General features: G+C 33.0%; 3 protein-coding genes and 1 pseudogene across 4 annotated transcripts; 2 read left to right on the forward strand and 2 right to left on the reverse strand.

Moving 5' to 3' along the window:
* Nucleotides 1–34: 34 nt before the first annotated feature.
* Nucleotides 35–1,864, reverse strand: LOC133692370 (uncharacterized). Of its 2 annotated transcripts, none has more exons than XM_062113261.1 (2): nt 1,705–1,864; nt 35–1,422 (listed from the first exon to the last, which is right to left on the reverse strand). In XM_062113261.1, exon 2 carries the CDS (start codon nt 1,288–1,290, stop codon nt 214–216), a length of 1,077 nt encoding a protein of 358 aa, XP_061969245.1. In that variant the 5' UTR covers nt 1,291–1,422; nt 1,705–1,864; the 3' UTR covers nt 35–213. The 2 variants fall into 2 exon arrangements, with proteins under 2 accessions (XP_061969245.1, XP_061969254.1); XM_062113270.1 differs by having other exon boundaries at nt 35–1,438.
* A 2,184-nt stretch (nt 1,865–4,048) lies between these two features.
* LOC133681070 (probable polyamine transporter At3g19553) lies at nt 4,049–6,339 on the reverse strand. The gene is made up of 2 exons (XM_062104158.1): nt 5,304–6,339; nt 4,049–4,770 (listed from the first exon to the last, which is right to left on the reverse strand). Exons 1-2 carry the CDS (start codon nt 6,272–6,274, stop codon nt 4,227–4,229), a joined length of 1,515 nt encoding a protein of 504 aa, XP_061960142.1. The 5' UTR covers nt 6,275–6,339; the 3' UTR covers nt 4,049–4,226.
* Nucleotides 6,340–9,682: 3,343 nt separating this feature from the next.
* Nucleotides 9,683–12,398, forward strand: LOC133674047 (FAD-linked sulfhydryl oxidase ERV1-like; annotated as a pseudogene).
* Nucleotides 12,399–13,173: 775 nt separating this feature from the next.
* Nucleotides 13,174–14,249, forward strand: LOC133697657 (small ribosomal subunit protein uS14z/uS14y/uS14x). Its single transcript, XM_062120370.1, has 3 exons — nt 13,174–13,334; nt 13,874–13,973; nt 14,052–14,249. The coding sequence occupies exons 1-3, from the start codon at nt 13,273–13,275 to the stop codon at nt 14,058–14,060; spliced, it is 171 nt and encodes a 56-aa protein (XP_061976354.1). The 5' UTR covers nt 13,174–13,272; the 3' UTR covers nt 14,061–14,249.
* The last annotated feature ends 4,580 nt before the right edge of the window (nt 14,250–18,829 follow it).

Here is an 18,829-nt window from a genome sequence, read left to right on the forward strand (position 1 = left end):
CAGCACGAGATCGAGGCTAGTAGCACCAAGAAAATAACATTCTAAGGCCGGTGACGCACTGGCTTCTTTATTCACAACTTTATTAAAGCTGAAAACATAAGAAGCATTCCATCGGCATATATGACAAAGAAAACTAATTATCAGTGTACAGTGACTAGGAACTGATTTCCAGTTTCATCAACCACTTAACTACTAAAACGACGACAGTATTTATCACTCTTCAAACCCAAGCAAGGAAATTTTCTCAAGTTGTGTGGGCCAATCCTCTCCGAGTATTTGGGGATTTGACTCCATTGCCACACGAAAATCCAACATGGATGCATAAACTGATTCTGTCTCTCTATGGATGTATTTCCCAGGTAACGCCCCATTCAAACCAGGAACGAACTGACCACTTGCTCTTTTCAAGTACTCATTTCCATGCCTTGAACCCGCTAAAGCCATACAAGGCTCAATCAACCTCTTCACATACGCATCTAAACCATTATTCAACAGGTTAACACAGTCCAAAGACATGCTAATGCCCTCCATCTCCAACTTCCGCTCCAACCGATGTCTTAATGATCTAGAATCAGGTAGTCCGCCACTTCTCAGACAAGTCCCTTTAAGGTAATCACTGCCTAAAGATGCATTTGAAAGAGCTTTCCGAGATCCACTGAAATTCATGGAAATACCAAGAGGAGCAGTGACCGGGCTTCTACTCTGAACACAGGGGCTTCCTGTCATCTGCTCAACCTCTTCTCCCTCTTCTACAGAAACAACTTCCACTGGGGGTCTACTACCAAGTGAAAGCAACTCTGTAGCACTCTGTTGTTCTTGTGCCCCTGCATTCAATTCCTCACATGCTACGCTTTGAGGCTTTTCAAGTGGGTCCAGAGGATTTGGGCGGTCCCCAAACTTGCGATCTCGACTGACAGGTGACCTTCCCTTGCGAGGGGAAGAAGGCAAGGCATCTCCATAAAGCAATTGAAGACTGTTTTTCTGGTATCCATTTGCAGTAGCAACAGTGAGGTTACTCCCCCCTCTTCTAAAACCTTTGGATGGTAGAACTTTTGCACAGCAAGCATTCTTGAGAATAGATCGAATAAATCGGTTGTGAATAGGGATATTTTCTCTTCCAATAATCCCGACACAAAATTTATCAAATTCACACTTGGCAACCTTCGAACTAAGTAATCTTGTAAGTTGATAGAAGTATTTATCTGCTCTTTGCTGCCCGATCTTTTTAACAATCAAGGATTTGAGCTCTAAAGTATCAATTCGCATAGATGTTTGATTGGATAGTGTCATTTTCACTCCCCAAAACAATTTAAGTTCAGCCAATCCAAATCCTCATAAAAATCTTAACTTTCAAGCAAAACCCACAACATCACAAGATTCACAAAGCTTCCTCATAAATCCAAAACCAAAAACCCTGTAGGGCTATACCAAAAACAGTCTATTGACATCAGCACAGTAAACAAAAACTCATCAAAATTCAATGAAAGCTCACACATTTTTCTAGTTCTAATGAGAAACGAACAAACCCCAAGTATAAATTTAGCTAAAGAACACCACTTAACATTTAAAACAAAGTTACACAAACTCAAAAGATTAAAAAAAAGAAATTCAGAATTCTTAATAGAAACCCATTTGAGATTATAATGAAATTCAATAACCAAATGGTTAATTGAAAATTGAAACAAGATGGAGTGAAGTACGTACCAAACTGTGAATTGGGTTTATTTCTTTTTGTGTTACTCTGCAACTATTTCTTTTAATCTTTTTTTCTTTTTCTCTCTCTATTTTTGGTTTCTTTCTTTCACTCTTTCCTTCTTCTCTTCGTTTTTGCCCCCCCCCGCGAGGAGAGAAGCAGACCATAGAGTCATAGACCAAAAGCGCTTGGCGGGTCGTTTTTCAAGACACAAGTCAACGCACGTGCACTTTGACAGAAGGGTTGTTAGTTTGCACACTATTAACATCATGTGGGGTCGGAAGATTGTTTTTTTAAATTATTTTTTATTTAAAAATATATTAAAATAATTATTTTTATATTTTTAATATTAACACATCAAAATCATTAAAAAATTAATATAATATTTTTTTAAGTAAAATATATTTATAAAATACATCCAAAACTAAAAATTAATTAAACACTCGGAAATGTTTGCAAGTCCAATGACTTTTAATTTTAGATCTGTTTAGTTTTTTTTTTTAATTTTTCTTTAATGATATTAAATAATATAAATAATGTTTAATTTTGATTAACTTATAAAATAATTTTAAAATATTTTTTATTCTCAAATAGAAAAAAACAATTCATATCTTTTTTATTGACTAGCACTAATATTTTCTTTTTGGATTTTGCTTTGATATTTAAAAAGAAATTTAGTATCTGTTTAATACAAATATGAATGAATGTTTAAATTAATAATAATAATAATAATAAATCTAGTCTTTGGGCTATAAAAGATCGCTTAAGTATTTTATTATATGTATTTTTAGTAATGCAAAACGTGATATTTAAAAAAATAATTGAAAATGTATTAAGATTATATATATATACATTAAAATTATAAAAAATATTTAAAAAATAAATTTAATACTATTTAAAAAAAAAGACAATTTAAAAAATAAGGCGTAAGTTGAACTCTAAAAATGGGGGTGTAATAATTTTTTGAATACAGCATGTCAGTCTATTAGTAGATTGTCAGGGCTAAAGTTGTTACCCCTGGTGTCATTTATTGTTAATTATTAGCCTCCACTTTCTAATTTTCAGGCATCTATTTGAGTTGAAGAAACAATTTAATCACAAGACTCTTGTTCTAACAAGGCTTGCATAAAAGCCAGAAGTACATGGAAGAGTTTTTAGGAATTATAATTAGGGTCATGTTTGTTTCCTGGAATTTATTTTCCGGGAAATCACTTTCCAAATTTTCCTGTGTTTGTTTGCCATTAGGAAAGTTGGTCAACGAAAAACACTTTCTGGTCAACGGAAACACTTTTCGGTCAACGGAAAACACCTTCCAGTCATAGAAAAATTTGGTTTGATTTATAGGAAAGTGTTTTTCCTTTTGGCTGTGTTTGTTTTCCGGAAAGTGGTTTCCGGGAAACCACTTTCCAAACTTTCTTGTGTTTGTTTGCTATTGGAAAAGTTGGTCAACGGAAAACACTTTCCAGTCAAAGGAAAATTTGGCTTGGTTTTCAGGAAAGTGTTTTCCTGAAAAATTTGGGCGGAAAACACTTTCCGGAAGTTGTGAAAAATTTAGAAATGTCATTATTTGCTAATTATATCAAATTTGATCCTCAAACTTTTGATTGCTATATATAATTTGTTTTGAATATTTATTTTTCAATTTCATCTCTTAAAATTTAATTTTTATATTAATTTTGGTCCTTATTTTTATAATTGCTATTTGCTTTTTTCTTATCATTTTTTTATTGAAATTTTTTATCTATCAAATTTGGTTCTCATTCTTTTGATTTTTACTTATTTTATTTGAAATAATTTATGAAATGTTAATTATTATTATTTTAATTTCTTCACCTTTCATTTTTTTTTAATTTTTTAGATTTGATCTCTATTATTTTGATTATTATTTATTTTATTTGAGATAATTTATGAAATTATATTTTTTTTCAATTTCATTCTCATTCAACTTTTTAATTTGTAAGATTTGTTCCTCATTATTTTAATAAACTTGAAAAAATAAAACATTAATAAGTTATTTTCCAGCTCATTTTTCATAACATAACCAAACACTGGAAAGTGTTTTCCAACTTATTTTCCATTACACTACCAAACATCGGAAAATACTTTCCCGGAATTCACTTTCCCCGGAATTCACTTTCCAAAAGGAAACTACTTTCCTGCAAACAAACGGGGCCTAGATCCCATCAAGAACACAAGATTTTGTTCTCCAAGGCACTGAAAATCCTTTCCAGACTGCCAGTCTATTGATTTCAAGCCACCAAGGTTAAAACTTGGTTTGCTGATTGAAACACGCCCTTTTCTGCCCTGAAGTTACTTGGTGGCAAGAATCAGAATTGCAGAGTTTCCTGGAGCTCATTGAGAAAAATTCAACTACCAAGACATCGAAATACTATTGCAATTCAAGGAAGCCGTCCGGCACTTCAGAATAACATTTTACAAGCCATGAAGATAATTGACGTATTTTATAAACTAGTGATAACGTTGAAGCTAATTTCTTAGTATGATCTACAGCATAAAAATATACATGGACTTCTCATTCGTCTTTCACAACTCCTTCCACCAAAACTTCACCGCGTTCTTGGCCCAGTTTTGTTGATGACAAATCTGAAAGAAGGCTGACTGAAGCCTCATCTGCTACTTCCTGATGCGGCTGTAGCAGAACCGAGTTCACTTCTAGTGATGTGCTGGAAGGCAATCCTGGTTCATCTGTAACAAATTTGGCCCATTTCCTATCTTTGGCATGAACTAAAGTCGGGTATAAGAGGAACCCCAACAGAATAACGACACTGCAAACTAAGAATGTCTGGCCAGAAGCCAGGCACATAACAAGAACAAGTAACATTGCAGGAGGCAGGCAAAGCAATGTTGCACCAAGTGTTTGCAAGGGAACTTTATAAGGCCTGTGAAGTTCTGGCTTCTTTATCCTCAATTTTATGAAAGCTGCAAACTCAAGGAGCATTCCTATAGCATATAAGAAGTTCAGAAATTCCAGGATCTCCTGAAAACTCATCCAAGAGAGGAAGATTACTCCAGTAGCAGAGCACAAAATGCTGATGGTAGGCGTTCCGTATTTGGACCTGCAGAAACACATAAAAGTTCTCAAATGATGTAATAATAGTGCAAAATATTATGGTCTAGTTGATCATCTTTGGACCTGGGAAGCATAGGTAGTTCAATCAATTTGATGAGGAATCCACATCCTTAAGGTGCACTAATAGGGCTTATTTGGCAAATATAAGAAAACTTCAACTTCAAAAATACTGAAAAAGTAAAATTGATGTGCAGCATTTATGCGTAGTCTTACCCTGTTAACATTGTGTCAAGTACATACAATAAATATAGCTCAATTGGTTAGGTTATATATTTGTTCTCTAAAAATTACTAGTTCGAGTCTCACAAACCTCAAAGCTACTGAAAACTTATATGATCATTAATTTTAGGGCCCATAAAATTAGTCAAGGTATGTACAAGCTAACCCAAACATCCATGTTAATAAAAAAAACCATTATCTCAAGTAATTGAATTAGGTCATGGGGAATATTTTGCTTGAATTGCTTCATAATAGGAATCCAAATCAGTAAGAAAAAAAAATTAAGACAAATTGACTAACCTTGAAGCAAATATAGATGGAAGCATTCCCATCTCGCTCATACCAAGAAGTTGAAAAGCATCACCACTCATTTCTGCTTCAAACAATCCCAAGTTAGACATAGCAGCAGCTGCTTGGATCCACCATTTGAGCCAAACCCCTCCAATCAACATCCCAACTTCTGCGAAGTACCCATCACTCCATTCACTAGAGGGCGACTTCAATGCCCCCGTGCCCGCAAGAAGTGGAATTAAGTATGAAGACACCACCAAAATCAGAGCACCAAAAAGTGCCTTTGGAAATGTCTTGCTGGGGTTTTCAACCTCACCTGCAAGAGTACTAGCCTTATCCCAATAATTCAGGTTCCAGAACATGCAATTGAAGTATCCTCTCCATTCTACTTTCTTAAAATCTACAGCTAGCCATTGCTTAGGACTGATTCGAGGGATCGAAAGAAAACTCATTACAACAAATGGACAAAGTGAAAAAACAGCAAGGGAAACTGCTGAAAATCCAACAATATGCAGACCTCTATAATTCAAATATGTCAAAGAAACTGTAATGCCTAAAAGAGCTGGAATTCGAGCTATTAATTGATTAAAAATAGGAAACGAACGCTTCAAGTAATCAAGAAACAATACAGGGTAAAGGGCATTGTCCACAACCCCACTAAACCATTTCCAAAATCCTTCTTGGAAACCCCAGAAGGGACCAAAAGCTGAAGATATCCAAATAACATATCCCCCATTCTCAGGGAAACTCGTGGCCAGCTCTGCAGTGATTAGAGCTTCTGGTATGCTCCAAATTAAAGGGAATATCAAGAAACCAAGCAGAGACAATAAAGGGCCACCTCCAGCCCTCACTGAACCCTCTACACCAAATGGACCCCCAGATACATCATAGAATATCAAAGCAATAAGAGGCAATAGAGTTAGTTTTGGACTTGTTTTAGCTTTGTTCTCTGCATCAATTGCCATTCCCTCTACACCCATCCACACAGACAAGATCTAGAGGAGGTTGAAACTTTGACCCTGGACTTAGTTGAACTGGGTTTAGCCTGAAATCAGATATTTATGGATCCATGAAGCTAGTTTAGTTTCTTCACACCGATCAATAAAAGTAAAAAGAATTTGTCCGAGGAAAGTACCTGTGCCTGAATTTCTAGAGAAACCAAGTAGTAGTACTTTCTCCATTAGATCTTTAGATACAATGAACAAAAGGTAGACCCGGTCGGCTTGTCATGTTATGAGGAGGTCAAATCTTTGCTCTGGGCTTCCTATCAGTCTATCATCTCTCTCTTAGAAACTCAAGGAAAGTTGTATCCCCGTCTCCTGCTTGAAGGGAGTAGGGAGTAATTTAACTGATAATTTCCATGGGTGCCTGATTTGACCACGCAACAGACTTTTGGCATACGGGAGCTTAAATTACCAGTATCTCAAGTATGCTTATTGGCCCCGTATCCCATATTATAAGGGCTAAAGATGTCAATAAACCGAAACATTGTCCAAAATGCATTGTTACTTGCCATTAACGGTAACTACAAGTCAAACATATTTTTTTTCTTTTTCTTTTTTTTGAGTTTGAATTTTGGAATGGGTATCCATTAAAATCATTTTTTTATATAAAATATATATAAGGTATATCATTAAAATCGTTTGAAAAAATAGTTATTTCAATTAAATAAAAAAATTATTTAAAATGCCTCTTATTGTCAAATTAAAAAAAATCTTAAACAAATTTGAAATTTTAATTAGATTCTTTAGCTCGCTAAAACTAAGGTTTGCTCCACTGCAATTCCCCACCGGTAGAAATCATTAGATGTAATATTGTTTTACTCACATGAAAATTGGTCCGGAAATGATAATCATTCATGAACTCTATTTTTAAGTGTGTTGGAAAAATACTACTTAAGAATTGTCTAAGAATTTCCCATGCAGTTAATAAACATTGAACGGAGTTGATATAATCTTAAGAACGTATCAGTTAATATCATTTTAGTTGTTGGAAATATAATTTTAATACAAAACTTTATTTTTTTCATTTTAAGTCCTTAGTTTGTTAAGGAGAGAAAGAGAGAGTTGAGTCTATAATCTAGATCTTTTTTTTTGTTTAATATATATTTTTGTCCCTTGATTTAAAAAAAATATAATTTCACCATTTATTATCAATGATTTATTTTTTTATTTAACTTAAGACTAAAAAATATAATTTCATCCTTTATTATTAATGATCTACTCTTGCCATCTAGTCCAACGCGCTTGTCGTGGTTTTTTTTTTAAAAAAAATACTCCAAACAAAAAAATGATCATGTATTTTATTGTTGTATAATTAAATAAAAAATAATTTATGAGATATTTTTTTAATCCAACAATATACATGACTTGCATCACGAGTTTGGTTTGTTGACTCAAGTTTAATTGGGTTTTTTTTTAATTGAGTGCTGTTTTTTTTTCTACCAATTTCTTCTTTCAACAATGAATTTGTTAGAGTAACTTTTCAATTTATCTTTTTTCAATATTGTTCCGTGAGTTTCACATGTCAATTCGTGTTGACCCAAGTACATCTAATGTATTTTTATTTTAATATTTAATAAAAATATCGTTTAATATATAGCTAACCTTAATTCATGGTTAAAACTTATTTTTTAAAAAAATTCAGCAATGTTTAGATAATTATTTCTTGTGTGTTAAAAAACATTTTGCTCTAACTCGACATGACATAGGGTAATGTGTTAGTTTTGGGTCTGTTTGCGATTGTTGTTTAAGTTGGTTTTTAAATTATTATTTTTTGAAATGTATCAAAATAATATATTTTTTATTTTTTAAAATTTATTTTGATATCAATATGTAAAAACCATTTAGAAAAACTAAAAAAAATATTAATATATATAAAAATCAAATTTAATAAAAATTCAGTTCAACCTAAGCTATAAACAACGATATTTAACTACCCTGATGGCATCCTCATGGCCCAAAACCTAGAGGCTTGTTTAAGGCATTGTAAATGCACACCATATCTTAATTTAAAAAATAAACGAGAAAGAATAGAGCACGAGTAATTCACATTTGGGGTGGTGGCTATTTGAAAATACTATATATAATTGTATAGACAACACTAACCACCAAGTTTTATTTATTTAATTTTCTTTTGAAAATGATATATATATATATATATATCACAAAAAACATAACGGTGATGATCTCAAATTTTGATCCATTTTCATGCATCTTTGATGGATTCGGGTAGAATACCGGAACCCAAATACTAGGATGGGTTTCGATTGACATCCAAGCCTAAATGCTAGGCATTCATCCAACATCCTTTCTGGTGGGCTCGGGTGCTAGCCCAAGCCCAACTATCAAAGGTGTGTTTTGTTAAATCTTGTCATTCTCTTTAAGCTCAAAAACATGTCCTATGTGCTTGTTTTTCTTCTCCCATCAATACTTGTTAATGTTTGTGTGAGAGATAAATATCATCTTATATTAATACTCATTAATGCTTATTTAAGAAATATTTTATTTTATTAATGTTTGTATAAAAGATCTTTATCCCTTATAAATGTTATCATTATAAAATTATTCTTTAGCCTTTTTGTCCAAAGAAAAAATAAAATTCAAAAATTATAAATACCTCTTAAACCCTTGAATTAAAAGGTAAAATGTTCAAGCTTTTCTACATAAAAAAACATATACTTAACACAAGAACAATCTAGTTATAAGAATTTAATGATCTTTAGTTTATTTATTATGTACTTTTCTCTATAAATTTATTTATTTTATTACTAAAAAATCCTCAAACACCTTAAAAAAAATTATTGGTACTTTAAAGGTATTCATTGAGATAGTTTCTTTCATACAAGAGAAGGGAATTATTTAAAAAACCACTTGATAAAATCATAATTCAACCACTGAAAAACAGCATATCTATTTTAACACCATCAGAAAAGTAACTTGAAAAGGAAGGAGAAGAAGAAGCAGGAGTGGCATATAGCAATGAAAGACCTTAAAAACAAAGTTCTCAAAACCGGATCAGCGCTTCAACCAATGAATTAATTGATTGAATCTTGGACCAATCTTGGTTTAAGGACATGGATTGTTTGTGCAATTGATCTTGTAAAAACTGGTTTGAAATTAATTGAATCGACCAAAATTTGGCTTGAGTTGTCCTGAATCGACCAAGAACTACGTTTCAAGGTCGTCAGGTCACGTATTATTTGATAAAAAATCTGGGAAAAAAAACTTTTTCCAGGTATAAAATCGGATCTGATTGAATGGGCACGTCGGTTGAACTGATGAACACTTCTTGGAAGTACCAAATAAAACGATACCTTGTACACATAAACCAAACGAGCCTTAATCCATCCTTGGACATTCTACCGCCTTCTTGTGTCTGCAAAAAAAATGGCTGACAATCCATTGCTGAATCTCTTCCAAACCTTTCAGAAAGTCTCAAATTGCATCCAAGCACATCTGTCTAATTTCACAGGACAACCTCAAAACCCATCACCATCCACAAGCAAGAAGCCTCTTTTAGCTCTCACATCACCACCACCTTCATCATCCAAAACATACCCAGCTAACATTGACACTCCTACAGTCCAACCTGTAGACATTCTTAACAAGCTAACCCCATTTACTGTCTCTTCACAGATCATCACTAACCTTCATCGAATTTGAATTTGAGTTCCCAATTATATATGTCTGGCTGGTTTATATGGAAAGGATATCAAACTCAGCAAACTGTTTTACAAAAGTCCTGAATGGGCTATTGTGTTTTTGACGATCAGTTTTCCAGTATAGGTTTCCTCTGCCTGAATTAGACAATTAAAGGTGAACGTCAAGACTTGTAAAATGTGGACATGGTGTCCAGATTAGTATAGAATTGCTTAATCTCATGCAGTTTTTAGTTGGCATTGCTTTTGCTTCAGCCATTTATATAACTACCATGTTTGATTAAACTTCTGTTATCCATTTGTTTAGGGAAAGTCTGCTGCTCCTGTAACCAAAGAAGAGCTTGGAAAAACTACTTGGGCTTTCCCGCACACGCTTGCTGCTCAGGTACACTCAAAATGCAGCTTCACCCCCTAAATGCCCTGTGCATCAATTATCTATTACAATTAAACAACCCTTTAATCATACGGTGTCGAGGAGTTGTTTTTAAATTTTTTTTTTTTCATTTTTCAGTATCCTAACATCCAACAGGACAGCAAAAGAAGGATGTAAAAGAACTGGTAAATCTTTTATCCTCGCTGCATGCGGTTCTACTATTTGTTAAAGTAACTATTTCAATTTGATGGCTAGCACTCAGCAAAGGAGTTTATTATTATTATTATTATTATTATTATTTGTTAGAGTAACTATTTCAATTTGTTTGAACTGGTGAATTTATCATTCTTGAGCCTAAGCATATTAAATTTGTCACTCAATTGTTTATTAAGAACTAATTTAACTCAAAAGTTTAAGCTGTTAGGTGAGGTTTCAAGATATGATTTATGTTATTTTTTAACACACTCTCCAAGTGAAAGCTTTTTGAGCTTGAAACTTGCATAGGTCCACACCATTTTATGTTTAATTTTTATCAAATAAATAGAGATGATGAGATTTGAATTTGTGACTACTTGGTCATCAAGGCTCTAATACCATGTCAAAGAACCAATTCAACTCAAAAGTTTAAACTGTTAGGTGAGATCCCAAAATATAATTTATACTATTCTCTAACAGAGACTTCGGTGAGTTTTGTCGAAATAGCAAACCAACCATTTGCAATCCCTGGCACAGTAAAGACTTAGAGAACCTCGTTTAAAATATTAGAAAAACTAAATTTGATTATGAGTACCTATGATTTGTCTTGACCAAAGAGCAGGAGCTTTCTATAATCCTGACCAAAAGTGTATACCTGTGGCGTGGGAAGCTTGTTCTATTTTAGTAGTTGAAGTATGCTCTGTTCTACTGTTCCAGTAGTTGCCATTGATGTGACCCAACTGTATTTAGACTTGGCAGATGATCTTGAGGAAAATCTCCTTTGTCTTCAGTTGCATTTCTGGACATGAACAGCCATTTTGGGGGAAGCTGATACGCAAATGGTAAATTCTTGTGTGCTTGTAAAGTTCATGATGCTGTGCCATTTGGTTCATCAATATATAACTAGATGAGTTAATTTTCACTTCTCTCTCTATCCTTGTTTATCCTGTCTAAAATAGAACATCAGATTCAATTCAGTGTGCTTGTAAGATTTTTAAGAGCAAGTAACAGGATTGCTTTGGCATTCAGATGGCAGTTCTATCACGGATGTACCCTTGCCAGGAATGTGCAGATCACTTTAAAGAAGTTCTAAGGTATGCTGATACTGTTTTTTGTTTTTGTTTTTTTTTTTAACTTGTACCCGTCTCCAGATATGGTGTTCTAGGCTACAAGTGTTTTCTACACCCTATACTCCCTCTTTCTGAAATGGTTCTTTTACATTGCCCGAGTATCCTTTCCATCTAGTTTCTATCTGATACTCTGTTATTATGGACAATTTATTATATCTGATTTCACCATGATGCTATAAACTACAAAGGGGTAACTTCTAATCTTATGATTATCAAGTCTCTTCAAACATTGTTAGTTATGGCTGCATTTATGTGTTTGACAGAGTAAATCCTGTACAAGCCGGACCCATACTGAGTTCTCACAATGGCTGTGCCGTTTGCATAATGTAGTTATTAGAAGGTGAGTTAAGATGCCAATTTCACCATTGGACTTGTAGACTAACTGCTTAATAATCCTGGCAAAACTATGTATTCTTGCTAACATGTAATTTGAACAGCCTTGGTAAACTTGCCCTCCCTTACGAACGAGTTGATGCCAGGTGGGGCAAGCTAGAGTGTGAGTGAGGAGCATGTGATCTTCAAGGTACCACAAATTTTGACGAAGATTTATGTACCTCTGTGCCGCTGCACTGTAGTTCAAAAACCATGCTATGAGTTGTACACATTATTTGTCAATGACAGTTTATTGAGGCAATATCCATTTGATTGTATTGTATTGGTTCAACTTATGATTCATCATTTTGATCGCCTCTGCTGTTAGCATTTAGATACAAGACAAAATTTAATTCAGTAGGCTTTTCCAGGCCCCCCTGCTCAGTTCCTTTTCATATTCCATTGAACTTTTTGCAATTAATCCATCTAGCAAGATGGGATGTGCAACTGGAGAGATCTTGTTCAGGCTGACCTTGCAACGCTCTAAAGCTTGAAAGTTTGTCATACCGGCAAGAAAACTGCTTGAAATCTTTCTTGCAATTTTGATTCAACAAGGTTTCGTCTTTTGCATTTTGATTCAACAGAAACATCAAACCCAGTTGAATTCCTGTCAAGTACGCAGCCCTGATAGACAAGAGGGGAAAGAAGAAATATAAAGAACTTCATGGGTAAGGTTTAGGAAAGAGCTCGGGATGTCTGAAACGACACCGCCCAGTGACTGCTACAAGTTGGTACGTGCTTATAGCTGCAAGTTCCAAACTGGTCTTTGGCTGTCGAGTAGCTAAGGTTTACCCATACATAAGAAATGATTAGATTTTTAAGGCAGTGCTCCATTAAATTCAAAGAAGATTAATAATATGACCCATTTTCATTCCTGTTAGTGAAAAAAATCAGACAACGAGAGTAGCTAATTATCTATTTATAAAGAGTCTAATTTACTACCATAATACATTGATATCAAAAAATTGGGAGCGGATCAATACAGAAAGGGCCTAAAACCTATGAGGGCTCCGAGCCTCTGAGCTACAGGCCCAAAATAGTAGTCACTCTGGGTCAAATACCAAAAAAGGCCCAAACCCGACAACTTCATGGCTCGTATGACACACACTAGAAAACTAGGGTTTTGTAGCACTACTATAAATATTCTCTTTCCTTCACAAATACAAAAATCCTCTGCAAACTCCAGTCTTCAAGCTCTCCCTAGCGGTTTCAAGATTTCGTTCACCATAACGATCGGTGGTAGAAAGGATGGGTCACTCTAATGTCTGGAACTCTCACCCCAAGAACTACGGCCCTGGTTCTCGCACTTGGTAACCTATACTTTCCTTCTCTCTGCTTGAATGGAAGTATAACTTTATATTAAATCGATGTATTTACTTGCTTATTTTACGACAGAAAGGGTTCTATCAGTTTTTCTTGTTACGCTTCTTTGATATGCGTTGGGTCTGAGAGTTTTCCTTAGGAGTGTGGTTTCTAGGAACTTGTTCTGTTATTTTCATGTTCGTGTTATCCTAAGAGCTTTTCTAGTTCATGTGCGTAACTGGGGATCTAAGCGGATCTATGTTTGTGTTTGGATATTCCCAGGAAATACGATGATTTATTGTTTATGAGAGCTATTAGCTAGTGCTTAAGATGATGATTTTAGCTATGTGTTGGTTAGAGTTTAATTTTGAAGTTCAATGATCCCTAACCTTTCTTTTCTACGCTACTATCTTCTCCTATTATCAGTTAGATGAAGCTAAAATTGACTTCTCTTTTTATTTTGAGTTTCTAGATTGTAATGGTTTGGATAGAAACATGAAATATTGAATTATGTGTTCTGATGTTTGTTTTATTGTTGATTTGTCAGCCGTGTGTGTGGAAATCCCCACGGTATTATCAGGAAGTACGGGCTTATGTGCTGCAGACAGTGCTTCCGTAGCAATGCCAAGGAAATTGGATTCATCAAGGTAAAGTCAATTATGTATTAATTGAATAGCATTTAATTTCTGTAATTCATTCTTATTCTATGCATGGTTCTTTTACAGTACCGCTGAAGAAAGATGCTGTCTTCCACAGAAGCAGATTGGTCTGGAACAAGTATGATCTTGTTAGAATTTTTATGTTTGAAGTGAACTCTTAAGACAATGTTTTGCTTAGTTGATGTATTACTGAAATTGAATTGATGTTGCGAATGGATTGTTTTCGAATTACTTGATAACATTTTGGAATTGTCTCCTGGGTTATACTTGTCTCTCTTAAAACTTGTCTTGCATCATATTCCAAACCAACGACTTTTTTTCAACGGTGTCATGCACCTGTTCAGATCACGTACTTGTTAAATGATCTGGTGATAGCTGCCATCAATTGGTAGCTGAAGATTTTTGCAAAATGCCAATACTTCAATCATGGTACCGCCAGTGGTCCTCGCAAGCCAGCGTATGGTTTGTCTAGAAAGAGAGTGCATTGTAAATGTGGATGAACATATTAACGGCCACCAATTTTTTCTTTAATATTCTCCTTGGTAATGCTGGAGAGGATTTATCAGGCTCTGTTTTGAATCCAAGATATCTAGTGTAATTAAGATTTGTGGCTTTGTCCTGAACAAACAAGCTCTTGAGCGAACCTTGTTAGATGACTCAGTTTTTCCGCTCGGATCCCCTTGAATGCTTGATCTGTAAAAGCTGTTAAATAGAGAGGTTCATATGCATTGCATCAATGCACGGCTCAATTTCACATACAATGCATGGTTCGATTCTAGTCTGGCGAATGTGGGTACCGATCAGGCGGAGAGTTTTACTCAATGCGCTTGAATGACTGGCAGAGAAAAATGGAGCACAGGTCAGAGAAATTGTTTTCCGAGATGACTTTGTCAATAATCTTGTATGGAGATTGTTTTCCATCCATATTGTTTAGAATAGTATCTGGCGAATGTGGTTACCGATCGGCTACTGGAAGATCGTTTGCCGATGATAATCGTGAAATGGAAATGTGATATTTTAATTGCTTCTTAAACCAGCTTTGGAGTTTTTGAATCAAAATTCCATTTTACAAAAAAAAAAACCTGCAAAAAATCAAAATAACCAAACTCAATAAATGATTAAATTTCATAATCACGAGTAGTTTAGGAATGGAAAAAAAAAACATATATATGCAAAGTGAATATTAAATTCTTTAATAATACAATACTCAAGTAATTGAAATTCCAGAATATATAAATATAACTCATTCAGACTCATCAATAGCACGACTGGATCCCGCTCTTGAACTTGTCTAAGTAGCCTTATCCTTTGTCACGACATTATCAAGAGTTAACCTCTCTTTAATGGTATCAAGTGACAAACATTTAGCAACCGGGATGCATTGGTGTGACATTGGCTTTTTTCATTGGTTTCATGAAGAAAAGATGTTGCCTCTCGACTCTCCTGTAGCATGAAGCCAACCTGATATTAATAAAATATTAGTGTTAAATTAAAAGATCAATACATAAAAATCAAAATTGAACATATATTAATTATTAAAAGATTTGATTATTTACGAGATTTTAAATCTATTGAGGATATTGCTCGTACTACATGTATCTAGGTGGAGGAACATGCTTAGGATCGAGAGTACTGACCCAACGTGTCATACTCATATACTAAATCAAATACTCCCCATCTATAATCACAAGATGTGTGTGTGTGTGTGTCTATATATATATATATATATATATATATATATATATATATATATATATATATAATAAGCTTCATAAAGGCTTAACTAATTGTAATTATTTTTTTTACCCCGACGAGTTATAGTGTGCAGTGCATCACTCATATCAATATTGACTAGAATATATTTTCTAGACTTTGTAGTTGAACTGCCACATTACTTGATTTGGGCAATGTGGCTTGACCATCTCAACAATTATTTCAGAATTTGATTATTTTATTGCTAATAACAACCCAAATAATTTTTCAAAAGACTCATCATATGAACCAAAAAGATGCTTAATCACCTAGTGTTTTGAAACCCATGTTTTGTCATATGAAATTTTATATTTTTAATGCAATTTTATTTCATCTTGTATGTTTGCAACTGTTATTAAAAGCTTATTCATTATAAGAGTTGATATAACATTATTAATAAAATTTGCATCAAGCTGATAAACACATGTTTGTGGCCCTTTTAACTTTTGTATCTCAAATGAATCTAACCTTTTATGATACCCCACGCAAATATCACCTACATCTAGGTGTTTGCACATATTGTAATTGAACAAATATAGAGTTCGATTGTTGGAGTCGGTATTCCGTGTAATGTGTAATGTATCATTGTTTAATAACATTAACCAATTCATTTTTATTACTGAATATTTGTCCAATCTCTAAATCAGACCCTCTTGGTTTAGTACGTCTATGATTAATAGAAACATCAAAACTAGACCAAAAAACATCTATAAATTTAGGAATAGAAGGTATGATTTCATCATCATCATCATTTACCATCACATTCGAGTTTTTAACATATCATCATCTTCATTATCACTAAGTTCAAAATAGTCAAATCTATATTGATCAACAAATGGAATGTCAAACATAATATCATCTATCCTTTACAACAAATCATCTGACAATAAACTGCTTTTACCTCTACTGATTGAACTTAAAGGACCAACAAAAGTTAGTCATACATAGATTTTGATCTATTACTCGTATATAATACCATCATATTCAAACCACTTTGGATGAAAGAAACAATCATTATCTTAAAATTTTCATCACACATAATCGGTACGGGATAATACTGATGTTCACTAATCTAACACCTCCAAGTTATTTCAACATCAATATTATTATAATTTTACCCAAATCCATGACAAATTGTTTCTTTCATTTTTGTATATGACATGCCTAAAATACCATTTAACAACAAATTACTCCCATCATTGTATGTGATACCACTGGTCACATCATGAACAATAGTGTCATCATAATGACATAACAAAAATATATCATAAGATGTTTTGTAAAAACAATAATCAGATTTTGGTCAATTGGATGCAATTTTAACTAAATTGCATTACCCCAACACTAATTGGCAAAATCCATATCAAATTCACTCAAATTCCCAAAACTTAATGTTAAAGCAAATTCACCAAAAAATAAACATAATTAATGATACGAAATCTAATTGATATTTATATGCTTAATTGCATTAAATTAAACCTAATCTCATAGCAAGTTAATATAATTCAAAGAAAATATCAAATTCATCAACTTATCAACAATTCAATGTAACATGTAATTCATCATAATTCTACTGCATTTATGCTCTCTTATATGAAATTATCAAATGTAATTAATTACAATATTAGCTGATTCCAAAAATACACATAAATTTTCAAATTCGACAACTTAACATCAATTAAACGCAACACATAACTAATTGAAGTAATTAATTCATAATTAATTTAATTTTTTTTCCATGTTCAACTATGTCAAATCAACCCTAATTGATGATATTGTTAACTAATTTAATATTAATTCAACTAACCCTAAATTTAACCTAAATAATTATTTCATTTCAATTAAAACAAACATAAATTCATAGCAATGTAATATATTTACCTTGCTTGTAAAACTAGAAAAAGGGTTGGAGAGGTGATGACAGCAGAGAGAACGATCGATTTTGAACCTAGAACACGTCCGAGGATACTTAAAGACTAGGATGTGTTTGATTTTTTTTATTGTTTTAAGGGCAAAATAAAAGTATTTGGTGGGTTTTTTAGGGAGACTATAAAGGTGTTGTTTGGCTTTTAGAGAGAGAAGACATCTAGTTTGTGTATTCTTAGAAACAATGAAAGCTTAAATTTTAATTGATGTTGCGCTTCTTTAAATTTATTGAGCTATTTTTTTTTAAAAAAAACCCCAACATTTAGAGTTATCAAATAGCAAAACCCACTGTTAAATTTGTACTTGGCATTTAGGGAATTTCAATTTATTCGTTTGTGAGACAGGGCGAGGATATCGGCTGTGTTTTGATTCTGGGCTTTGATCCTTCTTGCTGGGACGACCTTTATAGCTATGTTTGTTTCTCGAAATTCACTTTTCATGAAACCACTTTCCAAATTTTCCTGTATTTGTTTGCCATTAGAAAAGTTGGTCAATGAAAAACACTTTACAGTCAAAGGAAAATTTGGTTTGGTTTCCAGGAAAGTGTTTTCCTGGAAACTTTGAGCGGAAAACACTTTCCAGAAGTTGTGAAATATTTAAAAATATCATATTATTTGCTAATTATATCAAATTTTATCTTCAAACTTTTGATTGCTATATATATTTTATTTTGAATATTTATTTTTCAATTTCATCTCTTAAAATTTAATTTTTATACTAACTTTGGTCCTCATTTTTATAATTGTTATTTGCTTTTCCCTTATCATTTTTTTATTGAAATTTTTTATCTATCAAATTTGATCATCATTCTTTTGCTTGTTACTTATTTTATTTGAAATAATTTATGAAATGTTAATTATTATTATTTTAATTTCTTCATCTTTCATTTTTTTTATTTTTTAGATTTGATCTCTATTATTTTGATTATTATTTATTTTATTTTAGATAATTTATGAAATGATATTTTTTTTCAATTTCATTCTCATTCAACTTTTTAATTTGTAAGATTTGTTCTTCATTATTTTAATAAACTTGAGAAAAAAAAATATTAATAAGTTATTTTTCAGCTTATTTTTCATGACATAACCAAACACTGGAAAGTGTTTTCTAACTTATTTTTCAATACACTACTAAACATCAGAAAATAATTCACTTTCCTGAAATTC

The sequence above is a fragment of the Populus nigra genome, chromosome 1, assembly GCF_951802175.1.
Source record: "Populus nigra chromosome 1, ddPopNigr1.1, whole genome shotgun sequence".
Lineage (NCBI taxonomy): Eukaryota > Viridiplantae > Streptophyta > Magnoliopsida > Malpighiales > Salicaceae > Populus > Populus nigra.